Source organism: Zonotrichia albicollis, chromosome 5 (assembly GCF_047830755.1).
Source record: "Zonotrichia albicollis isolate bZonAlb1 chromosome 5, bZonAlb1.hap1, whole genome shotgun sequence".
NCBI lineage: Eukaryota > Metazoa > Chordata > Aves > Passeriformes > Passerellidae > Zonotrichia > Zonotrichia albicollis.
Genome location: NC_133823.1, coordinates 30,620,587 through 30,647,837, shown reverse-complemented (window position 1 = coordinate 30,647,837; position 27,251 = coordinate 30,620,587). Strand labels below are relative to the sequence as shown.

General features: G+C 37.0%; 2 protein-coding genes across 10 annotated transcripts in view; both read left to right on the top strand.

Annotated features, from left to right (window-relative positions):
- Window positions 1-27,251, top strand: part of MARCHF1 (E3 ubiquitin-protein ligase MARCHF1) — a 224,396-nt gene that overhangs the window by 181,048 nt on the left and 16,097 nt on the right. For 8 of the 9 annotated variants that reach the window (XM_074541200.1, XM_074541201.1, XM_014266550.3 and 5 more), the window contains 2 exons: window positions 11,492-11,571; window positions 24,336-24,516. In XM_074541200.1, coding sequence (XP_074397301.1) covers window positions 11,492-11,571; window positions 24,336-24,516 — 261 coding nt within the window. The remainder of the gene's footprint in view (window positions 1-11,491; window positions 11,572-24,335; window positions 24,517-27,251) is intronic. The other variant, XM_074541202.1, reaches the window with a different exon arrangement.
- Window positions 11,769-21,449, top strand: LOC141729207 (uncharacterized; the record flags this gene model as incomplete). Its single annotated transcript, XM_074541990.1, has 1 exon — window positions 11,769-21,449. A coding segment is annotated over one exon (939 nt), but the record flags the coding sequence as incomplete, so codon positions are not given.

Sequence of the window (27,251 nt, the reverse complement as noted above, 5' to 3'; positions counted from 1 at the left end):
AAGGCCAAATGTGATTTTTACTGAACTTCTTTGGTTTTAACCCCCTTTTCTCTGTATTTTTGGTTCAGATGTGGCTGAAATTTATGCCAAAATGCCGGGATGTACAGGAGGCAAAAGATAAAACTAATTTTTTTTTTTTAATCCAGGCCTAACATCTGCCACGTATTATGTTTGGTTTTAAATATTTTGCATTTAGGGCAAGCACTGTATCCTTAAACCTCTTCACAAAATATTTTTGTCTTTGGGGTGCCCACTGCAAAACTTTTTTCTTCTCAGAGCAGAAAACAAAAAAAAATTACAGCAAACCCCAACTGTGATTTTAAGTTAAAATGCTAGTTCCATGTGAGGTTCTGCTCTCTTACATTTAGAAGGGAAAAAGAAGTAGACTATATCCAGCCTGCTGTAGGATATGGCTGAAACTCTTCTGGGTTAACTGCCTGTCCTTAGAAATCATATAGATATATAGATATATACTTACAAACTCTATCATTGGGAATTGTATTAATTATTTTAATTACTATTTTTAAATGTGTGTATCTAGCAATAGTTACTGTAAATCTATTATGAATTGATATTACTTTCTCTGCTCTTTTTGAAGACAGGTGCATGGGTTGCCCTGTGGCAAAGCATAAATATATTCACTGACATGAGAAACATGCCAGTGACTAATGTGTATTTTGAAGGGATTTCTGCAGAAATCAGTATAGTTGCTTATTAGAAAGTGATATTTGCTCTAGTTTTAGTTGCAAGCTAAAATCCCAATTTTTCAGTCATGCACTTTATCTTTTTCTGATGTATAGCATCATGCATTGTTTTGAATCAATTTTTTTTTCTGAAGCTACCTGCCAGTAAAGTTTTTCAAATGCTGAAAGCCATTTGATTGGAATTCCAGTTTTGTTTGTTGTCTGACTTAAAATGCTTTTTTCTAAACTAGGTTTTTATATGTGTGTGTATACATAGAAAAGCAAACACCTGACTTTGCAGGTTAATATTGCATGGCAGAAAGTGACAGTAAAAAATACTCCACCTCAAAACAAGGGTGAAAGCTTCTAGGCCAGACAAACTGCATGCCAAAGGCAAGATCTGAGTTCTGTGCAATGTCAGATCTTGCACGCAACAAAAATTTCAATGGGCAGAAAAATTAGATAGTCTTTATGTAAAGCTATGAATTAGTGTCATCAAAACACTGTCTTGGACTGTTTTCATTTGCCTGTATGTGTAAGTTAAAAAGGGTCAAATGGAATTATATTTTAATTTGCGTGTTCCACCCTTAGCTGGATGTAGAGCTCCTCCCCCAGAGCAGATACCACTGGATTTTGTACTTAGCTATTTGTGAAATGAAATAAAGCATAGATTCTGTAAATGCAGATTCATCTTTCATAATGCTCTTAAATTGTTTATTTGGAGAGGACACCTGAGGTTTGCCGTGTATGCTTGGGCAATTTTGCATGCTAGGTACATGAATTTTAAGTCTGAATTTTATGGTATTACAGATTAAACTGAATTGTTGAACACTGAAGATGTTTTATCTAGTTATAATGAGAAGGAATGGTTTTGATTTGGTATTTGACAGATACTGGTTAGTATATATCTATTCAGTCAAGAGATTTTACAATCAAACATTCCCAAGATGGGTGAATGTGTGTGTATGTGGAAATCAACCTCAATTTTACCATTCACTTTTGCAATGCTAAATGCTGAGAGCGTAGAAGTTTAGCATGTTGCAAGGACTTTTCTTATTGCGTGTAATTTTCTGGCAAGGATTTCAGTGACAGACTATTTACGGCAAATGAAAGAACAAAACTTAAAATATTTGACTGACAGCTGTGGCTCTCTTCAGTGAACAGCAACCTAAGAATTTCTTCATTCACCTCAGCTTTTTATTTATTTATGTCAAGAAAACTGCCTTGAAACTCCAAAAGCAACAGCTTTTGATAGTTTCCGAATCAGAGACAATTAGGAAAATGTATCAGTGCCTAATTTTTGCTGCACTTCTGGTAATAACCTAGATTTTTCCTGTGCAATCAATAAATAAATAAACAATCTTTTTGCATTCTGCCCTGCTAGCACTTAATTAGATATGATTAATAATTTAATAACTAGATTATTAGCTCATATTTTGAATTTTCTGTATTTCACATTATCTTGTATTGACAAAGTGTAGCCCAAGTGAGTAGTTATGGCTTTCAAAACCTGTCTACATAAAGAAAACTGTACACATAAAGAAAAATATGAAACACTTGGAAAAGTGAGTTATGAACCAGCTGTCATGATTTTAAATTATTACTATATTTTTAAGCATTAGACTTTTTTCGCACCTATTTCTTCTGTTGCTGGCAGCAGAAGGAACTTAATTATTCTTTGTAAGAGATAGTATTGTGCAATGTTCTGGATTGCTGTTATCCTATCTGCATGTGTTTAAAATTTAGGTAAATTAAAAACTTGATCGTGATCATTACCTATTTGCCATTGCTTAGTTTTCTGTGCACTGTAACTTCTTTCATTAAAATTCTTTTGTCTTCCTAAATAGATGTATAATTTAAGAGGAAGGGTAGTCAGAGAAGGATCTGGTGGATTCATTGTTTTCTGTTGTGGTTAGCCAGTGGAACAAATTTTGTGTCTGAGTTACAGTCTGTAGCCTTTATGCTCTATATGTATTTCTGAGGCTGCCTGGTTATGTTAAAATGCTTTCTGGAAGAAATGTTTCTAAAACACTGTAATTATCTTTCTGTATGTTAATTATGATTCAAGAGCTCATTAGAGAAGGATAGTATCTCAGCAGCAAGATATAAAATTCTCTGATGGGAACCTTGGGCTTATTTTTCAGTACGGAGAAAATCAGGCTTGGAGCAAATTGCCTGAATTTTGATTTGCCTCAATTACTTCTCAAAAGCCTGGAGCAGGTGTTAGAACACTTTTTATTTACAAGTCTCTGAAGCTTCCATCTAATAAAACACTGTCGAGTTACATCAGGAAGTAAGGTGCTTGTTTTGGACTATTCTGTGTGATAATATTCACATGTCTAATTTAGAATATGAATAGCAATAGGGGAAAGAAAGAAGGAAATAATTGTTTTTACTCTATGTTAGCAATTTATGATTTCTTTTGTTTAGTGAGGTTCCTCTCAATAAGATACAAATGAAAACCAGAAGGCACCAGGATGCTAATCTAGATGAAAAATTTATTGCTTCTAATGTATTGATTGTTGATTTGAATCACTCAGTTTGTGACTTTGAAAGAAAATTCCCAAACTGGGCATCAAATTCTGTACTATTTATAATAATAACAGTAATAGTATAATAGTAGTAAGTAATACAATATTTATAATAGTTATAAATTACCATTTAATCTCTTCCATTAAAATTGAATAATCTTTTAAATGGGTTTTGATATTCTCAGCTATTTCATCCTCTCTGTATATGAGGTGATTGTATGAAGAGACCTATGTTGCAATTTGGATGGTTTACCCAGCTTGAAGCAGAACTCACTATTATGCACTGTAAGTGTTTGTAGTGGCCAAACATCACTGTGTCTAAGGCAGTGACACCAACAGAGAGCACATAATATCTCCTGGTAGGTTTCATGGTGAAAAAAACCCAAAGGAACTTCAGTGTTCTTTTGAAAGAAGTTCTTACCATGGACTTTGTTTGCCAGAACTAGGATTGCAGCATTTCCAAGATGATCTGTTTCATGACTGAATCCTAAAGACCACTTGTGTGATGCCTTATGCTTTGCTACAGGCAGCTACAATGCTCCAAGTTGATCCATAGTTCTTACTGTTCTTTGCCAATTTCATGCTAATCACAAGTGAAAATTCTCTTCCAGGTTGGTGGCTGCTTTATTTCAAGGAACCACAAAGCTCCATATCTTCCAAGTGTATGTTCTAGATTACTGTAATGAGTAGCTGAGGGAAAACTTAGGGCTTTCAAAAAAGAAAACAAATCAAGAAAAACGTCCTTGCTCTTGTAAAGCATAAAATGTCAGCCTTCATAAGTGCTTTTACAGTAGATAATATGATGTATACAAAGCTGGCATTAAAATGCGAGTATAAATGTTACATTAGTCATCAAATCATTCTTCTTGCTCATAAACAGAATCATTTTTATGAAAGCTGAAGACTAACCTAGCACTTAGCTCTCATTTATTGAAAACAACAGTGCAAAGTAAACAAGTTAGTGAAAAGATTTTCTTCATCAGAACAGAATTCATTTTGAACACAAAAAAAAGGCAGAAAACCAAAGACTAGAAGTAGATCCATTGCATAGTAGCTGTTTTTTTTAAAACTCCTAGATACGAATGTTTGATTTCCATGTATAGAGAATGCTTTATGGTTTGTCCATACAATTTATTCTTTGTTTACAATAAGCTTAACAAAAGGCATGGCAGCAGAATTTACCTAAGTCTGCCTGAAAATTGAACTGAATGAAATTGCATGCCTATATGATGGTATTAAATACATGGGGACAACCAACAGAAAATAGTTCACAGCTTGACACGTTCAGATAAAACTGCATATATGTGTGGAATGTGTTGTGCCACAGTTTTTATGTTTTCATACAAGCTCACTCAGTGTATAATGCCCATATATAATTTTAATTTCTGTTATCACAGAATTCAGTCCTATCCTGTGATAGCCAATATCATACAGATGCAGCTTTGATTTGTTTTTAGTAAACGGAGTATGCAAGTCACTGCATATGCTTATTATATATAATTAATTACTTCCATAATTATAAATAGTAGTTATGATCTGTAACATACCTGTTACATATATACTCTGGAAATCTTTGCATGGCATTTGTTTTTTCACCATGGCACTCAGAAGCACATTTTGCGTATTTGTCTTAAAAACAAATTCAGTTAAGCAAACTTTGTTTATGCAGTGGTAAAAAATTAGGGGAGTCATGCAGTTTTATGTTTATTGCACTTCAGAAAAACACAATATCTCTTGTTTTTCACCATGATGCATTCTCATGGTTTCACTTCTTTTGGTTTAGTCATTTCAATATTCTTACTACAACTCTTTTGCTTGGGCACATTTAGGCTTCTCTCCTCCCTTAGGGCTGGAATAAATAGACATCAAATACACACCAGAATGAGGTTTTTCAAGCATAAGAATGGTATCCTCACAGATGGGATTTCATCCAGTCTTGCACAGTCCACCAGACCCAAGGAGGAACATGGTGGGTGTGTGCACTCACATGCACTTGTGAGGGCATGGCAGCAATGTCATCTGAGTGAAAGCTGTTTAGCTTATAGGAATGTTTTGAGGGTTTCAGTCTTGCAGATAGAGGGATGTGTGAAAGCAGATGCCCTCTTTGGAACAGACATTCTAAATGGTTCTCTGAGTACTGCCTACCTTTAGACATAAAGTGCCGCAAAATCCAGTAACTAAGAAAATGCAGGTTTTGTGCTTCACCTTTCCTATAGGCTAAATTTCCATTTAGCTCCCTCTAGACAGTCAAAAGCTGCTGATCTCATGGCTCTGCACCTTTTTTATAAAACCTGGTACATCCTTTCTTCCAATTACCTGTAATTTTTTTAAGAAATATGAAACATTTTTATTAAGAAAGTGATAGTGACTAGAAAGATGCATCCTTGAAGAGACTCATGAATGAAAAATACTGTGTGGCTATGATACAAAGACTTTGCTATAATCTATAGCAAAGTCTTATATATGCTACAATCCATAGTATATTCTTATATATACTATATAGTATATACTTATATATACTATAATCCATCTGATAATTCAAAGCTTAGCTAGCAGTGCTTCTATGCCTATAGAAAAAGTGGATTTTTTAGTTGAACCTGTACCTTGAAACTAAAGATTAACATAGATTAGTAAGGCAGGAGAAAACAATTTAAACAAGCTGATTGAATTTACAAGTTAAAGGTGTAATAACTCATTTGCTTCATTTTTAAAATGATAGTATGGATTTGCCATTTGCAATTTTGATTTTAGATTTCAAGTCACTTTATAACATAATCACACTGACTTTTAAAGGTACTGACTGATGTTGTTTGGCAGAATCTGAAGGATTTTTCTGCTCCTTCCTTGTGTGTTACTTTTTCCTTAATGCCTTCTCTTCAGAGGCAGATGAAAGGAGGGGAAGGAGGAAAGGAGAGAAAGAAAAGGTTTAGAGAAGAATTGTGCAAGGAATATGTTACTGAAAAAGAAAATCTGTGAAAGATAATTTAACAGAAATTCAGTTAGTAATTAATGTAACAGTTGCTGTAAAGACATCAATCAGATTAAAAACAACTTTGAAATATGAGCACAAAGCAAGAACTCTATCATGAAGAAACAAATAAAGAAAAGATAAACATAACAGCCAAACAAACCAAAGTGCAGAAACCCCCTCTCCCAAACTCATGCACACAAATTGTAGATGCCATCAAGACCAAGCTTGTAAAATAACACCCACCTTAGGTCACCTTCATCATGTTTTGGAACTTTTTAGACCTGAGATGTCCACATAAAAGTTTGTAAAAGTGGATGTTTTCTGCAGAATGTTATGTTGTTTACAAAGCAGAAATTTTCAGATTAAAATACACAGACTGGGTCTCCTGCTGAGCTCAAAGCCAGACAAACTGCTCTGATCTTCTAAGGGATCCATTCCTTTGTGTGCTCTTTTTCAAATAGGATAGAGTTTCAGCTTTTTAACTGTAATGGCTGGTGGGATCTGGAGCACTCTGTGATGCTTCACTGCTACTAGAGCAAACTCAGCAGGGGAATAAAAGCATTAGACATGTTCCCTGTCTGCCCTATCACCCATCAATTGCCTGCAGCTTTCTTCTTCAGCAGTGTTCTAGGTTGACCAGCTTTTGGAAATGCTTCTGTTCAGAAGAGAGACACAAGAGGATTCATTACCCTTTCTGGTGATAGCTGTGAGGCCATTTTATATAAGCTGTCCATTACATCATCTGGTTTTTCAATTTAAAGCTTCACTCCCTTACTGTGTAATTCTTTGCACTTGTGGAATCTGCTTTTACTCTGCTTTTCTGTTAAGCTGAAGCAGATCCCTTCTTGACTCATGTTCTTGCACTAGTTTCAACATGCAGTTTAAGCAATAGATGGCCTCTAAGGACCTTTCCCCCTCCTATTTTATTTTATTTCATTTCATTTCAACCTTAATTTTAGTTTTAATTTAATTTCAATTTTATTTTATTTTATTTTCTGGAAACTTCTACCAGATCCTGAACACTTAAGTAAAGGTAGCCTTGATTTGAAATTTTTACTGTTTTCACCAGTTGTACTTATTTCTGTACCCCGTTTCTGTCTTTGCTGGTTTTCTAACACAGACACATGTGTGTGACACTGAAGTGCCTTTTTGTTGGGTAAGTGATTATCATCTCACTTATCCTGAAAACTCTATATTTACCAGTATTCTGCTTGAAAAACACACTGCCAACATACCAAAAATAATTATGGATGAGTGCCCTGTCATATCTGTTAATTGAATTGCAAATCCTTGACAAGAGAGTTCATCTAAACTGGCCGAGACAGCAGAAGGTGGTGACTGGGGAATCTCTCTCTCCTAACAATCTTTTTGAAATGCCAGACCTGATCAGCTGGAGTTGGCATTTTCCTTTAGACCTCTTCCTTGTGCTGATGGCATAGAGAAATGAGCTGCCTTGCTTATAAATTAATTGAGAGACAGCTTTATTTTGAATTACCGCTTTTAATTCTGCTACTGATGTAATTTGTTATGATAAAATTAGAACAGTGCTTGTTTAGTTTTCCCATTCCAGTGAGCTGTGCAATATACCTGTCTGAAGAAGACATTCATTCAAGGAATACTATTAAAAAAAATAATTGTTATTCAGCCTCCCGGGTGGAATTGGAGTTCTTGGCATCAGTCTGATCTTCTATTGACTAAATACAGTATCTCAAAATATTCAGTGTGCTGTATAGCAAAATAGCAATGGGATGGCAATTACAGCAATAAGATCTGTCTGCTTGAGACTGTTTCCAACATCTGCTGCATATGCATTCCCAAAAGAGCTGGACTGATAAGACGTGAGCAGAATATATTCAAATTATCATGTTCTGGTTTGTCAGATATGCCTTGAAAATACACAATTTCCTCTGTAAACACACTACCCTTTATGCCCCTCTAGATGTATTTGCTCTCAGACTGAATTTAAAGGATACTATTATTTAAATTTTTAAAATCAGTTTGAGATGTAAGGTTTGTAAAAGAAATGGCAAAGAGGGAATATTGCCAAAAGAATTGGGGTAAACCTAGAGGCAGTGCTGGTAGCAGAAAGCAGTTACAATTACTGCTGTCAGAACAGGGTAGGATGAAAAAGTAAAGGGACTAGGTGTCCAACTGAGCTGAAATTTACAGGTTCTTAAAAACTGCTCATCTAGATGTGAATTATTAAATTTATTTGACATGTGTTAGCAAGGACAGACCTGACATTAGCAGGTCCTTCCACTCCTATTTAATTTACAAAGACTGGACATATTTGCAAAATAAGGGCTCCATTTCCTGTGAGGGACACAAATCAACATCAGAAAATTAATATCAGAAGCATTAACCTTTTTGGTTTTAGAATTCGCTCCATCAGTTAATTTTTTTTTTCCATGAAAACACTTTTAAGATTCAGCTGGATGGGGTGATGGGGCATGTTGTCCACACTGTGCTTTTGCCAAGAAAGGTTAGAATGGGTGATCTTTGAGGTTCCATCCAGCCTGGAATTCTATGAATCTATGATTTTACCATGAAAAGCCAATTTAATGTAGATAAATGCATATAAATTTAGATAATGTAGATTAAAAATTGTGTTACAAAGTTGTAGAAATTTAATTAATTATATTTGATCACAGGTAAGAATCTGAATTATCTTGTATATAACTTGTCATGCTTTGTTTTTGAAGACTTAAATGGTGCATTGGCTTTTTGCCTGCCAGTTGTCATGTTTGCTCCAATAGGGCTTAGATAAATAAGCAAAAAGCATTCATTTTGTAAAAGATATTTATGTAAATTGGTTTTGAAGGAAATAAACTTTCCTATGAGTTATGTACAACTAAACATAGCATCATGCCTGCACAGTGGAACTAGAAAGTAAATTTGACTGAGCAGGGCTGAAACAGTCCAGACCTCTTGACAGTTGAAAGTGAAATGTAAGATTTAAGTAGTGAAGCTGATAATGTAATTTTTATTTTAAAATAATTAGATTTCTGCTGGTCTGCAGTTCCAAATCGTAAGTGTAAAAGCTTTTCAAGGAGCTTGTTTCATTTTGGCTTTATTTCAGCTCTCTTAAGAACTGTCTAGTTGGCTTCCTGCTTTAATAGCTGCTGAAAGTTTCTTGAACTTGAGCAGACCTACTGTATGGCTGCTGGGCCACCTTTGCCATATCCCTTCAAAGGGTACTGCTTGTGGCAAGGTGATGTAAAAATTCCTTTTACTGTGTGGGGTTGACCTGACCACCATTTAACACCAGGCCAAACCCCTGTAGTGCAGAGATCCCAAAGAAGCAATGGTAACAGTCCTGGAGCTGTGAGGGGAAAAAAGAAATGAGCACATCATGAGGCATGAATCCAGGATTCCTCCAGCTCCGGGGCTGGGTTTCTTCACCAGTCTTTCCACTGGGGCTTAGTCTGGAGGGATGTTTCTTCATGCAGCAGCAGCACGTAACCCAATAACATTAGTTATTGGTGCTGATGTCTGCATCTTTCCTCATTAAGTAGCTTAAGACATGCCTAATTACCCAATGCTAATCTCAGAGGCTGAGATGGAAGGAGATTATATACCCAGCCATGCATCTAACATATGTTTCCAATATGTATGTAAGAAACACTCATACTCTGTCCCAATGCATGTAATTGAAATACTGCTTTTGTAGAAGAGGAGATACGGAATACAGTTTCTCTCACAGATACTTGTCCTTTTCTTCCAGCATGACACTGCATGTATACACACTGATGTTCCTCCTTTGATGGTTAATCCAGACATGGCAAAAACCTACAACACAGGATTGTGTCAATTTAGCAATTTAATTGCTCATTTTGGCTTAGTTGTTGTATATCTGATTTTCATTCATGGAACTAGAAGTAAAGAATTAGTAATATTGTTGGTGGTTTTGGTGTACTTTTGCAATATTAATCAACAGGTAAAAATGGTTACTTGAATTCCAGGAGCTAGAAGATTGTTTTCATGCAAAAGCACTATTCTTAAGTCTCAGCTAGTACCCATGTAAAAGCAAAAATCCACATAGGGGTGACTGATGTTTCCAAAAGATGTATGCATTAAATAGAATGGATATTGACAACCTCGGCTAAAAGAGAAGTGTTGGCAGGTACTTGCTGTTTATAATTATTTTGCTTGTAATACTAATTTTACAACACCTTTTTAACACCACAAAAATGTCTGTGGAAGTTGAGCTAGAAATAATTTCAATTATCTGACTGAATTTGGTTTGCTATTACAAAAGATTTGGATAACAGGCTTTACATCTTTGTTTGATTTGTGCTTTGTACTCTTTCTTAGTGATCATCCTTCCCTTGCATCTGGTGCTCGATCTTGTGGAATTGTGAGGCTTGTAGTATTTTGTCTGCATTTGGAAGTGGTGATCACAATGGGCTGGATGGGGTTGCATAGTAAAAGCCAACAGCCCTGATCAGCTGCAGGAAGGTCACAGCCTTGGTGATTTGTATTGAACCCACTTCGCACAATACTGTGTCTTGTGAAGGATCCTGAAGAATCACAATGCCTTGGATTTACATTTGGATTCCATACAGTTCCGCTGTCAGTTGATAGCAAGGCAGATTGAAATGGTTTGCTGCTAACACCATCAAAATATGTTTTTAGTGAAAGTATTGGGTAACTGAATCTGCAATTTGTAGCAACAACCTTAGAGCAAAATGTCACATACTAAACATTTTTATATCTCTTCTGCTGTTTGAGAATGTGATCAGCTCTATAGAGATGCAGCCTGCACTTTGAATTTTTCTGGCTCATCTCAGTTTAACATTTTCAGCTTTTCTAGAAGATCTGGTTGCCTTGAAAACCTTTTAAAACACACTCTATTCTTCCTGCTGTTTCATCAGTCCACTCAACCTAAGTTAGCTTTGGGTTCTTCATCACTAAATGTATCGCAGATGCACTTCACGTGATTTGGAAAGGCATCATCATGGTTCGTTGACTGCACGAAAGAAAATCAGACATTTTCCCTTCAAACATTTACAGTAGAGCCAAATGAAAATTCAAATTTCAGTCTGAAATGAAAGCTGCTTCCTCAAACAGTGACAAAAGTTGTCATGAGCAAATAAGAGCTCAAACACTTCAGTCGTACTTAGTTCCGCAAATTGGTTTCACTTTTGTTCAAGCTTCCTGTATTTTGCCAGCTTCTATGTGTTCAACAGCGCACTATGAACAGCAGAAACAGTTGTTTTCATTTTGTGATCATGTGGCAAAGCAGTAAAATATCTGCAATGTATTTCATGGACAAAGATTCCAAACTGTCTAACTTATTTCAACAGGCAAGCAGTCCTACAACAGGAACAGCTCCCAGGAGTCAATCTCGGTTATCTGTCTGCCCCTCCACTCAGGACATTTGTAGGTATGTGCTGAGAAAAATATATTCTCATCTGGCTGATACTTGTTAGTTGCCTTTATTAAATATTATGTAGCTATGTAGCTCTTGCTTCTGCTTAACTTTATTCATAATTGACATAGACTTTAGTTTTCTTTCGATCTCTCTTTGTTTTGGTTTTGTTTTTGTGTTTTAGTCTCATGTTTTTGTATTAAAATTCATGTTCTCATTCTCATTCTTTTTTTTTTCTCTGTGTGATTTCTCTTTCCACCCACCCTTCCCATTTCCATCCCTTTCCTTTGCTTACTGCTTTGTCTAGATCAACTACCTTGCATGATTTGTCAGAAGATGAGCTTGAGCATGCAACCCCTGTCATGGTGCTGACCCCTTCTAATAGGGAGCTGGGTGGTAAGAAACTCATAAAACGAAGGTTTAGGCGGAAAAAAGAGACTGGAGACAATGGTGGGCACACAGAAAAGCAAGGAAAGGGGAGAAACTGTAAATTGCATCCTGAGCCTCCAAGATCCAGCTGGAACGCATCTGATTCATCATCATCTTCGGATGAGAGTCAATGGGCTCAGGCTAGGAGGAGAGCAAGAGAAAAGGCCAGGATGGCCAGGAGAGGGAGAAGAAACAATAGATCATGCAGTAACCAGGATGGGTCCTCAAACAGTAATGCTGTTGAACTTGTCACCTTGGGGACAACAGGAAAAGAGAAACAAGAGGTGTCTGACCCTGAGAATCCCACTTTAAATCACCGCCGAAGGATTTCGAGGCTTAAGGAATCACAGTCTTCAGCATCATCTCAGGATGCAAGGATTTCCTCAAGAAAATGTGGGAAAAGCAAAGGGAAAAGCTCCCACAGAGACCGGCAGCCTGCGCCTTTCCTTAGGCACACCAAGGACTCCTTTGCAGAGGCAGGCTCTGGCAGTGATGCCCTGGCTGCCCCAGATCATGGAGCACCTGCTGGGGCCGGGCCCACTGTGCCTCATGCTGCTCAGAAGCCTCCAGTGTTGTATGATGACTGGTCTGATGATTTAGAAGTATGCAGGTTAGTCCCTAATAAGAAGGATTTAACATTCTTAGGAGGAGTTTCTCCCTGCCACGATCTGAGTGCCTTTCCCTTGACTGCTTTCTGTCACTCTTTCTCAGTAATAAACTAGGCTGGGCAGGCCACAGGAAATAACAAAGAACCTTTGCTACAGAGAAGTTAGCATATCTCAATGTGAAGAGATACTTCCCTTATTTAAAAAGAATAATCTTAAAAAGGAATCAAATGTTTGTCTTTGCTCCATGAAGATGGATCCACTCTGTCCTCTGGCAGAGTATTGGGGTTTTTTTAAATCTCCAGCCGGACACAGAGAATGGAGCAGGATGCCAAATTGCTCAATACAATGGGATATGGAGCTTTTCCTCCTTAAGTGATCAGTTGAAATCCAGCTTTGGTCCCCCTATGTAATATTTCAATCACTTATATGAAATTAATTTATGGTCTTAGAGTTGCCATTATCTCAGAAAGCCAGTGGATGGTGCCTGGAGAACAGTCTCTAGTGGAGCATAATTTATCTGTGATTTTGCACTGCCAAACACCTCCACACTGTGAATGTGTATGGGCTGTTAGTTCAGTCACCTCTCTTAAGGATTGGAATGATACAAAGGGTGATTGGGCAGAATAAGCAGTAAAATAAGTTTTGGGAAAGAAAAAGCAACACCAAGAGTTCTCTTTAGTTCAGAATTGCAGGCCTCTGACAATCTGATGCCCTGGTGTGAAGCATGCAACCAGAAGGTGAGCATTTTATCCTGGAAATGAGATGAAGCTCGCCGCTTCTGGGCTAACATCCAAATTTGGAGTACGCAGCTGGGAACACTTGAGTTACTTACTTCAGTGGTAAATAAAAATGCACCATCCCGTAAGTCTAACAGAACTGAAACAAGTATTTCCTTTTTTCTCCCTCACCAAGCTTGTGAGCCAGCATTGGCTCTCATCTGCAAAGTGACAATCTGGCTTAGTTTCTTCATATGGTAACCCAAAACTTCTCACTTTTCTTTGCTGAGAAGAATTTGTGTGGAAATGTAAACAGAGGATGAGGAAGTTCATGATGCCACATCATGCAGTCTCACAGTATGCTTTAACTTAGTGAAACACTGCAAAGATCTCTTATTTCTGAAAAGAAAAAAGGTAATATGCAGGTATTTTGTGGGGTTTTTTGCAGCAGAAGATATAAGCCATTACTAACACAGCTAGGGCTATGCACTCCTTTTTATACTTCCAAGCAAAACCACACTTTTCCACTGTCTGTCCATTGTCTGTTTTAATAATTTAAAGTTCTTCAAAGTCCAGCTGTGTTTGTGCTTGAGTTTATGTATTTGGACCAGGCTTGGGTTCTCTCTGCCTTATGGAAATGCAAAAAAACAGCAACGATGGTAAACCATGTGATTGAAATTTATTTACAGGGCATGATGCAGAGGTGCACACAGGTAACTGTAACAGCTTCAGTGTTGTTTTCTATTTCTGAACTACCCAGATTGAAGATCCAGTGTAGTACATGCAGTACATACATAACAGGTCATTTGATAATTGTTAAGAGTATGAGCTACCCAAAACCTGAGAAAATCCACTTCACCATGGGTCTTCGTAATGGACTTCATTATACTGCAGTAAAAATTACACAAATAAATAAATAAATGAAGGTGTGTGTGAGTATATAGATATACACACACATACTATACATATATATTATATGTGTGTGTGTATATCTCTATATATGTATATGTATATGTATATACATATACATGTTCTGTAAATGCATTAGGTAGATTATTATTAGCCGTTCCCCAAGTCACCAAACTTAGAATTTGCTTTCAGATGAAAAGTGAATCCCAGTCTTTTATTTGTCTTCTCAAACCACTGAATTTTACTATAATTTTTCAGGCACTTTTTGCAAGATTTGGAGCTTGGTTCAAGGATGGACATTTTGGATGTGCATGCAGACTTTTCAGCCAGGCTCTTATTTAGTTGAGGAAAGTTGAAAAATTTTGATAGGTTGTGCCCTTAGGCTCAGTATCAGTGAAGATGTTCTTTGAACAACCAGCATTAAACTTAATATGATTGATGATGAGACCTGTTCTGCAAAATTTCTCAAGCCAGTCAGAAACACATTTTTCTGTGTCAGGGATAATACCATTTTTTTGTTGTTGTCATTATCAGATGTATCATAATGACTGTAATATATCTAGGAAAAACATAGCAAAATCAAAAGCCTGTTAATTTTTTATAGCTGATAAGTTGTCTTACTTAATCAGTTTGTAGACAGCTGAAGAAAAAGGAAGACATGTTTTTACCACCAATTGAGAACACACTGCAGTTTCTATTTCTTGGGACATGTCCATGCACTTCATTGATTTGTGATCTGTGGTATGTTTCCTTTTTAAAATTTGCAGCCTCCAATCTGAAACAAAACCTGAATAAGTAATTATCTGTCAATGTAGATGTGCACATATACTCTCCATTTTTCTGCATGAGGTATAGAAAAAAGAGGGTGGTTTTGTTTATGCTAAGACTAGGTTAGCATAGTCACTGGTTGTGATGTGGATTTTTTTTTTCCTGGGGAGTTTCTTCAAGCTTTTCATCCTAGCTATTAATGTCTTTTAGTTGATATGACAGCACTGGCTGAGAGGACTGGCCCTCACCTAAATAGTATTGTGTGGAAATAGCAAAGGAACAGGGATCATAAACTTCTCTTGGAAACAGTTATTTTGTCTTTCAGTTTCTGGGTAGGCAACTTTTTTCCTTCATTGCCTCATGGATTGCTGACAATTTCTTCACTCTGCATTTATCAGCATGAGCTGGAATGTGACAGTGCACACTCAATTCCAGTATAAGCACATTTTAGTCAGATAAAGTACAGTACCATTGTGCAATATGTTCTGCAGCTAGTCTAAGGGGAACCTCTTGGTCACTTCAGGGAATTATTTGCCCTTCTAGTGTCACTGATTCTTTCCAAACTGCTGAAAAAATGTCATGGCATCAATCCTGACCTTTACAGTCTCTTCCCTGGACAACTACTTTCTCCTGAAGTCCATTAGGAGCCAAGATTTCATCTTCTGAGATACCACATAAATTCTGGTTGTGCTGAGTTGTTTTGGCATCTAACTTAATTTTTTCTTTTTTTAAAGATTCACAGGTTAGGCTTTCTAAATCATAGAGTTAGACTCCTTTTCCTGAGTTGCTCTGCCTGAAGATTTTCTTCATATATACCATATCCAGGAATTTGCCATGGCTTGAGGCACAGCCTCAGAAACAGCTTTCTTTGGTCCGTGTGTGGATAATCTCCCCAAATGAAACAGCTGTGTATTGGATATGACAAAGTGAATGGATTGTGAGAAGTTGGTCCCATGGATTTTCACATGGAAATCACTAAGAAAAGAAAATTGAGTAGTTGATATTACCACTAGTGGATTATAAGTGCTTTGTGTATTGATTCTGAATATATCTTGTGGTATTTTTATTATTGATGATGTAGTTGAAAGATATTTTCTGTTTAACTAGTTAGGGTTTTGGTGTACAATCTTTTTGTACTGCTGATTTCATTTCGGCAAAAACACATGCACTTAAATAAAGTGGAGTTTCTCACTTTGAAAAAAAGAGGCTTACTAGAAGTCAAATTTTGATTTTGTTGAATGAACTCTGAATGACTTTCTGCAGTCAGGTATAATGGCAGGCTCTCATTTGAGGAGTAGGGCACAACAGTAAGGAAGGGGAGAAGTAAAGAAGATTATGAGGTTGACTCATGAGATCTGCAGAGTATATTTCAAGCATAATTTTTAAAAAACAGTTTTCAAAATCTGATGTGTTAACTGAAAGGCCATTAAAAATGTAGGAAAACACTAATATGGACATTTTTCTGTGTTAGCACAATTATAGATGGGAAGAAATACTATGTACTGCACCTGACAAGAGGCAATATGATTATGTAGTTTTCTCTTGTGAAATCAAGTGTTTCAGCAGGGTTTTTCTTAATATTATTTAGTAGGACATGCAAGAAAATGTGTTTTTCGTTAAATTACTTACATTCTGAAATATTCAGGTAGAAGAGTGCTCATGAGATGAGAAGACAGAAAGGTGGTTGGTAGGAAATAAGTCCTTGAGCAAGAAAAAACAGAAAGTTGAACATAGATATATAGAAGATAGATATATGGGTTCAAATTTCACTGCTGAATTTTAAAACTCATTCTAAATACTTATGCTGAAACCTTGATGTTGGATCCAGTTAAGAAACTGTAATGCAGAACATGTAGACTTGAAGTACCATCCAGAGCCTTCTAAAATCACCATAAAATGGAATGTGCTCTACTTCCAGACTGTGGTGTTTGACTGGAGAGTTTTTAACCTGTTTCTCCCTGGATGTTAGTGTGTACCTTGGGATCTCAGCGTGTTAGGTAGGAGCTGAGTCTCTGAATCTGGTCCTGCATGTAGATTCCTCACCCCTTTCTCAAAAAAACCCAAACCTGTGACTGCTGCTTACTTTCCTGTTCAGAGCTTTATTTTTTGCAAAGTGACTTTTTGATAGGGATCTCCTGCTTTTTGAGGAATCTCCTCCTCTGCTTGATGGTCTGGTGGTTCATCAGTCTTTGCAGCAATATGAAATTCTGGTTAATTCTATTATCTGATCTGCTGATGGTTCAAATCCCCATCTGTCACCTCTTCAGCCATCTGGTTCTGCAGTCTCTTTTGGAAGCTCTCCACGCTCAACAAGGATGCAAGGAGAGCCAAAGTAAGGCAAGTATGTCTTTGTTGAGTTTAGGCTCACTTGTCTGGGGGAGAACCGAGTCTTTTCTGCTTGTTTCTTTCAGAACTTATTATTATTTGTAATGGAAATAAGTGAAATGGCACGGCCTCCTGTTAGAAAGTTACCCTTGGTTTTAAAGGTCCCATTATTAAACACTTAAAGCTTGCATATTTTGTGTATGGAGTTCAGTTCCTTAAAGCTTTGATTTTCACTAGGTGGGTGGGAGGAAATCTACATCCTGTTTTGAGATGCAGTCCCTAGTTCTTTGAACTTGTTCAGTGCAGTAAATCTTGTCAGACACGTTTCTTGTGCTAACCATGCATCTGAGGCAGCAATTACTTGTAACTTTAGATATCCTATTTATCACCTATAAAGCAAGATTAATAGAAAGACAAGAAACGTCAACAAAATAAAATATTTATATGTTTTCACTAATGTTGTTTGCTCTTGGGGCTCTTACAAATTTTCATCACTTTTGCAGAAATGAAGAGAAAGCTTTATGAGCTAGGCCCTTATGAAATTTCACTGGTGTGGTGCAACATTTTAAAAATGGTTTTTCCTCTAGTCAGGTAAAGACAGCTGACTGTATAGCATAATGGAAGGGCAGGAGTGACAGGGAAGAGATACAAATGGATTACATTTGGTGTGGAGAATTAATGTGCCTCATTCGCACCATGTTTAAATGGAGAGGAAGACCAATTTGTCATTTAGATTACTTTGTGATTTAAAAGTGGAAAGAATGGAAATGAGATTTAAAAAAAGAAAAGCCTGTAAAAGGAAAATAAGAGAAACATGGCACTCTGTAGCCTATTGCAAGGTGAACATATTCCGTGAATTTAACCTTTTTTTTTTTTCCCAAGTGATGAACCACGCATAAGCAGAGTTCCATATTTTTGTGGATTCTTTTTATGAATGACAATTCCTTGCTGTGAGTACTTCATAAAGCTGTTTTATTTTAGATTCTAACTATCTAAAAGTACTGTAAGGAATTTATAAGGAATTGGCAAAAGAGAAAATGACCTTTTTTGGACAGAATAGTTTTCCTAAGAAAAAATCGAACAGTAGTGACAGCAATTTTGTGCATCCTTTTGCAATTCTGGGAAATTGGATCCTTTTGGTCCAATTAAGATAACCTAGGAGCTCATGGCATTTCATGCTGGCAGCTAATAATCCCCACAGCAAAAAATCAAATCCAGGGATTCACTTGCTCCAACATTTTTCAGCTCTGCTGTTTCTTCCTGACTAAGCTCCCTTCAGCAGCAGTGAGATACAGTGATGAGATGTAGCCATCAAACAGAGTAAAAAATTTTCTTTGCCTAACTATTATGAGTTCATATGTGCTTTCCAGTGAAGGGCAAGATTTTCAATAATATCTCACCAAAAAAAAATATTTCTGGAATAGGTGTTATCTTTCTTGAGCATATTTATATGGAGAAAATATTTATCTCTTTTATTAAGGAAATCTATTTGTTAAAAGTTCCAAAGTATTTCTTTTGTACTGGTGTTCTTCCATCTTCAAGAAAATGACAGTGTGGTTATTAGGCATCTGTGTTAATTTAGTTCAGTTTCCTATAAATTGCATCTCAGTTGGTGTAAACATGCCACAGTCACAAGGCTGTAGCTCCTCCTAATTTGGTGAGTGAAGGGGCCTCCATTAGTTCAGATAAGGAGCCTGCTTTTAAGGCACATCTGATCAACCTTACTTTTGCCATGGCTTAGACCACACTGAGAACTTGTCTCAGAGTGTATTCCTAAAATCAGTCTAAAATCAGTTTCAAATCAAAGAAACACCACGAAAATGGGTCTGGTGTAGATACCCCAGGTTTCAGCACTAGCTGGTTTTTTTCAAGATTTGTTACAATTTCACTGTAATGCTTGTTAGCATGGGCACAGCTGTACAACTCCCAGAAAATTATGGAACAATACAGGTTTTACATAATTACATAATTTATAGCCGTTAAACATTATTGCACGTCATTATCAGTATGCCCATGCCCCCATATGCATTTCTATTTTTTAAAGTCTCAGAGGCATTCCCCTACATTTTTCATTTGTTAATGAGGGTAAAATTTGACCTTGTGTATTTTCAAGGAAGTCTGTAAAAGCTTCTGTAGCTAAACCTTTGGTCTATGTGTAATGGCCAAAAAAACCTTAACAGCTTTACCAGGTACTGAGATAGGGAGGGCAATTGCAGATGTGGGATCCACAGAGAGTTCTGGTGATGCAGAATTCCTGCAAACACTTTCCCTCCAGCACTGCTCCTGGTGACAAGGTTCTCAATGTGGCTTGCAGCAGAAGCAGGGACCTGCTGGATGATTCTTATTCTTCATCACTTTCCCTTGGCAGTGGTCATCCATGGGAATCAGCTGGGTAGATGCTGTGCCAGAGGAGCAATTGCTGGCAGGGTGGGAGTGGAGCACTAAATCCCACAGGAATCCTGTAGAATAGATGTGTTTTCCACTTCACTACAGAGGCACAGGGATCAGCCTATTTGCCTAATTTCCAAAGACTCAGGTGGGTTACTGGATGACAGGTTAGGGTAACTGCTGGGTTTCCAGTGAGGATGGAGATGAGCAGCTATTCTCTTTAATGAGAGTAAAACTGTTAACTGCACATGAAGAAAAAGCTACAAATCTGTTGGAATCTGCCTGTATCTCCTGCAATAAGCAGCTTAGATGCTAACCATCCAGACTGCAATTTCAATTGCCATGATTTTGCCAGAATAAATAACTGTTGGGAAAACCTGAAAGCTTTCCAAGTGATTTCCTTGTTCCATACTGATTTTTGGCCCTTTAAACTGAGATTGTTTGTCTGTAGGGAAAATGGAAATGTTTGTCTATATGGAAGACAAGAAGTCTTAATTTGATGACAAATGATGGTCAGGCATCCAAGATAACTCTATCTGATTTTCTGAAAATCAGCCAAAATCCAATGACCTTAGGAATGCCTGCAAGTTGTAGACTGGTTTCATACTTACCTTTCTACATTTTATCTTTTGCAATGAACAGGGCCATGGAAAACGTGGGAAAGAAATTAATAGTCATGGAATTTAAGACAGTATGACAACACTATATTCTGAAGATGCCTCACTTCTGAGTGCTTTCTTTAGCTGCATCTCATCATTTTGATTTGATAAGAATTTCCTTTTGTTTATATATATATGTGTAGTGGCAATATGTCTTGTAAGGAACATAGAAGAGCTCTGCAACAGTTTTTATATGAGTTAGGAAAAATCTTTCACAAATACTGATGTTTTCAGTTTTAACATTATGAGGTTTTTTTCCCTGAAAAATATTTTTCTTAATTTGTTGCATTATATATGTGAACCTACTGTTTAAGAACATCCTTCAAAGATTTTTTTTGCTTTTTGTTTTTCATCTCCTGTATGCACAGTGTTAGCACTAATTTCTGTGTTTGGTACATCTGTTTGCTGAAGGTTATAGAAACAATTTTGTGCTAGAAAAATATATGCTGGCTAATTAAAATAATGACATATAAACCAAAAACTTATGCATAAGGATGACAGCACTGTCAGAGTATTGTTTCATAAGGATTCACAGTGAGTTTTATTGAAATATAGATATTCTGTGATCTCAGTGTGTAGAGATATGTTTGTAAGTGCATACAAATACACACACAAAACTTTGTGTATCACAATCAGAAGATCACCTAATGGCTTATATATCTCTGATATACACGATCCATGGAGTAAAAGCTCCTTTGGACTCTCATGCTCGTTTTTTCCCTGGAAAAGAAAGGTCCTGTTCATAGACAGGAATCCTTAAAGCACTAAGCTGTCAGAAAAAAAATAGTCAAAGGTATTTCTCAGTAATAAAGGCCATTTATTTACTAAATGACTAAAAATTTGAGAAAAGTCGAGTATGTAAATTCTGTAGGTGTGTCTGAGCAGCTAAAACTGAAGCCATTAACAATGATCAGTGCTGTCCAACAAAATGTAAATAAATCAGTATAGATTTAGCAAATTATATATATTTATCTTTATCATAGAGAGTGGTTTTGGGTTTTTTCCATTCAGTTAATTTCTAAAGTATGTGAACAAATTTTTTTCTCAAAACAAGTTCAGTGAGCTAAATAATCAATTTAATGCATGAATGTTTCAAACAGTTGTGATCATTGACAACAGGAAACTAGAATGAAAGTTCTCCACCTCCAGCTTGGTTCAGATATGGTTCAGGTATGTCTGTGCTTTGTATCCCTACCTCCATTCTGTTTGCACAACAAACTTCTCAAAACCATCATTAACAATTTGCTTTCTCTGATTTGTGATAATTATGATGTACATTATAGATGAACACATCAAAGAGCAAAGACACACAAAATTGTGGTTTAATTCTAATGGCTGAGGAAGACACAGCAAGTTGCCTGCTCCAAGTCTTTAAAAGATGTTTCAGCACTTAGCCAACAGTCTGTTACCACAGGTGTTGGGCACCAAAAATCTTTAGACTGTCACTATGAGTTCAGGTACACAATCATCTTTTAAGCTAATTTCTTCTGGGCAAGCAAATAACAAAGAGTTAAATTGCACCATAGAGACCAAAGAGCATTCAAGCTAATGAAAGCCATGCTTTGGTCATTTTCTCTGGACTTTAATTCCTAGTGAAGTTAGTTTTAATTCTCATTACATACAGAAAAGGCCATTAGAATATTTAGTTTGAGCTTATTCATACTGTAAGTTCTTAGTGTCACCCTGTTGTTTATACAATTGGCTTGTGACTTATGTACAAGGAAAGCCCAAATAGAATGTATAATGCATATAGAGTTTTTCTATAGAAGTATTTCTACTAAGGATTATTTGTATTCATTCCAAATTTGCAATGCCACTTTATTTGAAGATCTCAGTGGAATTTTAGGTTTGTATTTTAGCTCTGAAAATAATTTTAAACAATCTTGGCAGTAGTAGAAAAAAAAAACTATTGAGTCCATAGCTTAGTTGTCTAATTTCTAAATAGTTTAAATGCTAAGGCTGTAAAATAAATTATGTATGGCTTGAATTTAAATGAAAAAAGAATGTTGGTCTTCCTTTTGGGAATAGTTTTAATTTAAAAAGAGAATTATGTTTTTATGTTACTCTCAGTTGGGAATGCATTTGTTAGAAAAATAACTATTTGGTGTTTTGAAAATATAGTTCTGTTTAAGCTAGAGGCTCAGTAAGAAATCACCATATAGGCAATTCCCATCTAAGAACTAAGATACTGATGCACCTAACTCAGCTGGATTAGTAAAGACAAGACTGTAAATTGAGTTCCTGTAAAATGTGTCTCAAAAAATCAACATGTGCAAGAAGGAAGTTGTGGGTAATTTGTTCTCCTCTTCACTGCTGTGAGGCATGAAATCCTGTGCAAGCACCACTGCAGAAATTGAAACCTGGCTTTTGTGGACAGGTATTCAGAGCTTCATTTATCTGTTGGAATTTTTGGGTCTCTTTATTTCTGTATGTCCAGCAAAGCAGCTTTGCTCTGATTTCCCATTATCATAGATAGATTTTTCTCATGGCTCTGGGCTACCCTGTAGAAGGATAGTGGAGCTGCCAGATTTGATCTGTAGATCTTTCATGTAGAGACATTGGATTTCCTGCTCCCCTCCTATAGACTTGGCAGCCTCAGAGCTGTGCAGCAGCCAGTCTTTCCTGGGCTGTCTTTGTCAGGTTGTCTTCTGTCATGCCTCCGGAACTCCTGCTTTAGAAAGGTCACCCATCTTCCCAGTAGGAAGACCACCTTATCCTGAAGCTCTGCTACTCCAGAGGTGGTGCAGTCACCGTTTTCACTGTAAAAGTGTGAGTTATTCCTCAGATGTGTTCAGACACTTCTGCATCTGCACCATCTGAGGGTACCATTCCTAAGTATTAAGCTATATTTGTGTGACAACAGGATCTGTGATGTTACTGCTACTTCTTTATTTTGAAATAGCATTCCTCAGGCTTCAGATTTTTATTTTTTACCTCTTTTTTCTTTTTTCTTCTTTTTTTTTTTTCACTTGCGTGCCAGCTTGACACTTAATGCACTCATTAGACCTTGGATACTTTGTTGTGTTTTTCTAGGCTGGGGATGGGAGGGAATTAGTCTTCATTGAGGTGAACCTCCTTAACTTCAGGTGTTTGGTTAAGCCTTCTGCTCCCTGTAAAGCTTTCTCTGCCTTCAAAGAAATGGTTGCCAGTAAATCTGACATTGTTTTTGATGGGTGAATATTTTCCTGATATGATCATGAGATTGTTTAGAAGAGGGGAAAATCAGCAGGACACTTGGACATGTGTCACAGAAGAAGCCCTTTTGATGATGATGTTAGAGCACTGATCACATTATGCAAAACCACAACAGGAAAAGCTCTGTATCCCATTGTAAGGTAAAACAGTCCTGGGACCAGCCTCTGTCTTAGGGTCTGCTTACAGAGTAGTTTTTGTTTTCTCAAATAATGCAGCTGTCTGCCTAAAAGGGACAGTGAGGAATAAAAAAAATTATCATGACTTTTCAATACCTGCCTCCTAAAAAGTGTGCATGTATGTACGCGCTGTGCCATATGCATGACTCCAGAGTACTCAAAACAGTTCTCTGATTCTTTAACTGTGTACCTCCAAAGAAATATCCTAGAAACTTTTTGTACTTCACATGCTGGATATTTTCAGCTTGGGTTAGATTTCTCTGCCTTTGAGGGATTTATTGGCATTACTTACAAACCAAGGACTATTTTCCTTTGGTATTTGTCTTAAAGGTTTTGCCATGCATAAAAGGGAAAAGCCGTTATTTCTATTGATTCACCCTCAGACCACGTAGCAAATTCAAAGAGAAATAATAACTAAGTGAAGAGAGGCTGCTAAATGGCAGAAAGGAACAAGGAGTATGTTCCTGGGCCTCCATCTGAAAGGTCATATACCTGGCACCTTTTGAATGTCAAGCCTGAAGATGAGAAAGCAGTGTAAATCAGCCCGTGCCTGTGCACTGCTGGTTGGCAGATTGGCTGACTCGCTCTTGCTGTCCTTCCTTTCAGGATCTGTCACTGTGAGGGAGATGATGAGAGCCCCCTCATCACGCCGTGCCGCTGCACGGGCACCCTGCGCTTTGTGCACCAGGCCTGCCTGCACCAGTGGATCAAGAGCTCGGACACGCGCTGCTGCGAGCTCTGCAAGTACGACTTCATCATGGAGACCAAGCTCAAGCCCCTCCGCAAGGTAGGCTGCTCTGCAGTTTGATTATCCCCGGGGCTCGGAGCTCCAGGATGGCTGTGCAAATTGCCAGCACAGCTAAAGAAACATCTGTCCAGAATGGCTTTGTATTTTCTGTTGGTAATCGGTCACGGTGATTTTAGTCTTACATATAAGCTGGTTAATTTTCAGCAGCAGAGGATTTGACTAAAGACTCACTTTCTTCACACATACAATATAAATGCACAAATAATAGTCTTTTGGTTTAGACTTTCTATCTTCAACTTTTTGTTGCAAGTTCATCTGCGTATTTTTAAGCCAGAAAGAAATCTTTTCATGTTTTGCTCCTGAGTAACACAGTGCAGTTCACCCAGCAATTTTTACACGAAGCCCATAACTTCTGGTTGAGAGTGATGCTTATACCCGTGTGGACACAGCAGTTATAAAGTAACACAGTCAATTTATCTGCATCTGTTGTAGCTGTGACACTCATGGGCAAATTAATCACTTCTGCTTTAAAATTAGTTAATGGAATTGAAAAGACAGGGTGACTTTGCATCCTGAATGTCAAATGTGTGTTATCTGCACTCATCTGTTTTCTAAGATAAATCAATAAAACGCTACACAGATTGTCAGTATGGGGAAGGTGAAGAGTTTATTAAACATATGTGGGTTCTGTTTTCTTTGGAGTGAATAGCTTCTCTTTGAATTTTTGGTTTAAAATACTCTTATCCTTCTGGACTCTTGCTGAATCTTTGAAGTTTGAGTCAATCTGGAGCTGGGCAAGTTTTGATTTGAAATAAATTTCTACATGAAAAATATGTACCAGCTTTGGACCAACATATGCCTATATATAGTGTTCCAAAGGCAAAAGACATTTTGTTTTTGTTGGCTTTACACAAGTAGCAGTAGTTCAGAGAAAGGCAATCAATGGAATTTCTTCACACTTCCCATTCAGAGGAATTTTCTATTAAGTCCATGGTGATAAACCACTTGTGAAGAGAGAATTCGGGCTAATTTGGAAAGCAAAGCTTCTTATAGGCAAAGACAAAGTTCTCAAATGCCAGGTAGATCTGGCCATGTACACTAGAAATTGAAACAAAAAGAAAGATGGCTAAAAACTCAATTATATTGATTTCAGTTTTGGTAATTGCATATAGATTTTAACTAATATGACAGGATGAGATAATTGCATAAAAACCCCTGCCTGTTGCATCTCTTTGGTTTTTTTTTTTTTAGTTTTTATGTTTCTATTTTCAAACCAAATTGCTTTAATATCTAACATCTAACAAGTACTCTCACAACAGTTACTTTTCTTAAGAGAATATACAGATATTGGTATTTTAAACAAAAGCCTTTTGCTGGTTGTGTTAGATAATATAGCATCTTTTATAAAAGGGAAACAAAATTTATAGCAACCAAGGAGAAAAGAAGTGAAAAATGTGCATGATTTGATATCAGAAGTAGGCACTTTTAACTGTGTGTGGTCAGTGCCACATCTCCTCTCCCTTTTAGGGTGGTAATGTAATTCCTACAAGTCTGCAATTTCTTAATTGAATGATTGCCACCTTATTCAGCTTATCATTGGTTCTCAGGTATGGTTTAGATTTCTGCATATAAAAGATTCACCTCTTCTTTCAGGCAGGATATTTTTGTTTCTGTTTGAAGCAGAAAGTTTATCTGCCTGGCAGTCTGTGCTGGCAACATTCCACCCTTCAAATGCAATGCTAACAAATATGTGTTTGTGTAGAATGGACCCAGCACTAACTATAAATCCTTTGTTATAAGTCACACCCATTTCAGAAACCAAAGCTCCCAAATATTTCAAAGTTAAAATAAGTTGTCTTTTGGCATTTACGGCATTCAACTGTGACACGCTTCATGTGGTACATTTAATTAAACATGTGTTCCTTACTAAGTGTGAGCACTATCATCACCATTGTTCACAAATTTATGAAACACTTAACAGTTTATGAGAAGCTGTTTCACAAACCAAGTATTTTGACATCTGTAGCAAAGCCAAGGTAAGGGAGGAAAAAGTGATCATGAGACCTGCCATATGAGTAGAGCTTACTTGCAAATTTCCACTCAAACATCCTTTGTAAAAATCACTGAAGCTGTTTTGTTTAGGATTTTTTTGTCAGAACTTATATATTTTGCAGAAGTGGAAAGTGCCAATGAAACACTGTCAAATTTCTTGGCAGCTTTTATGAAGCCCAGAATCTCAGTTTTGGGGTGTTCCTTGGGAGCCCATGTTTTCAAAAGATTGGCACAAGGAGTGGTGACCAAAGTACTGTGGGACAGGCAGCTCCTAACACCAGCTCCCCACAATCCTGTCTCCTTGGTGCAGGATCTGAAAAACACTACTGGCTCTGGAATTTCCAGACCTTGAAAGCTTTGGGTTTTGCCAAAGCTTGGTTCTGTACTAGACCTCAAGAGCCTTCAGTCCCCTAAGTCTGGGCTGTCAGCAGTGAACCAAAATTACTGAACTTCTGGAATCCCCTTGGCATGATGTCAGGGACGTTATGTATCTGAAAACAACACAGTTCTTGTCAACTTTGTTGGATGCCAATTGGAACAGCAAAATTGACCCCAAAAAAATTATTAATTTTGCTAATAAGCTTTGAGGAATTCTGAAAACAGATTTTACTTTTCCATGCATCCTAAACAGAAGACCATATATTTGTTTCCAGAAAGGAGTGCCTATTCAATTCCATAAGAGACTAATTTATTTAAAAAAACAAAGGAAATTATTTTTCCTA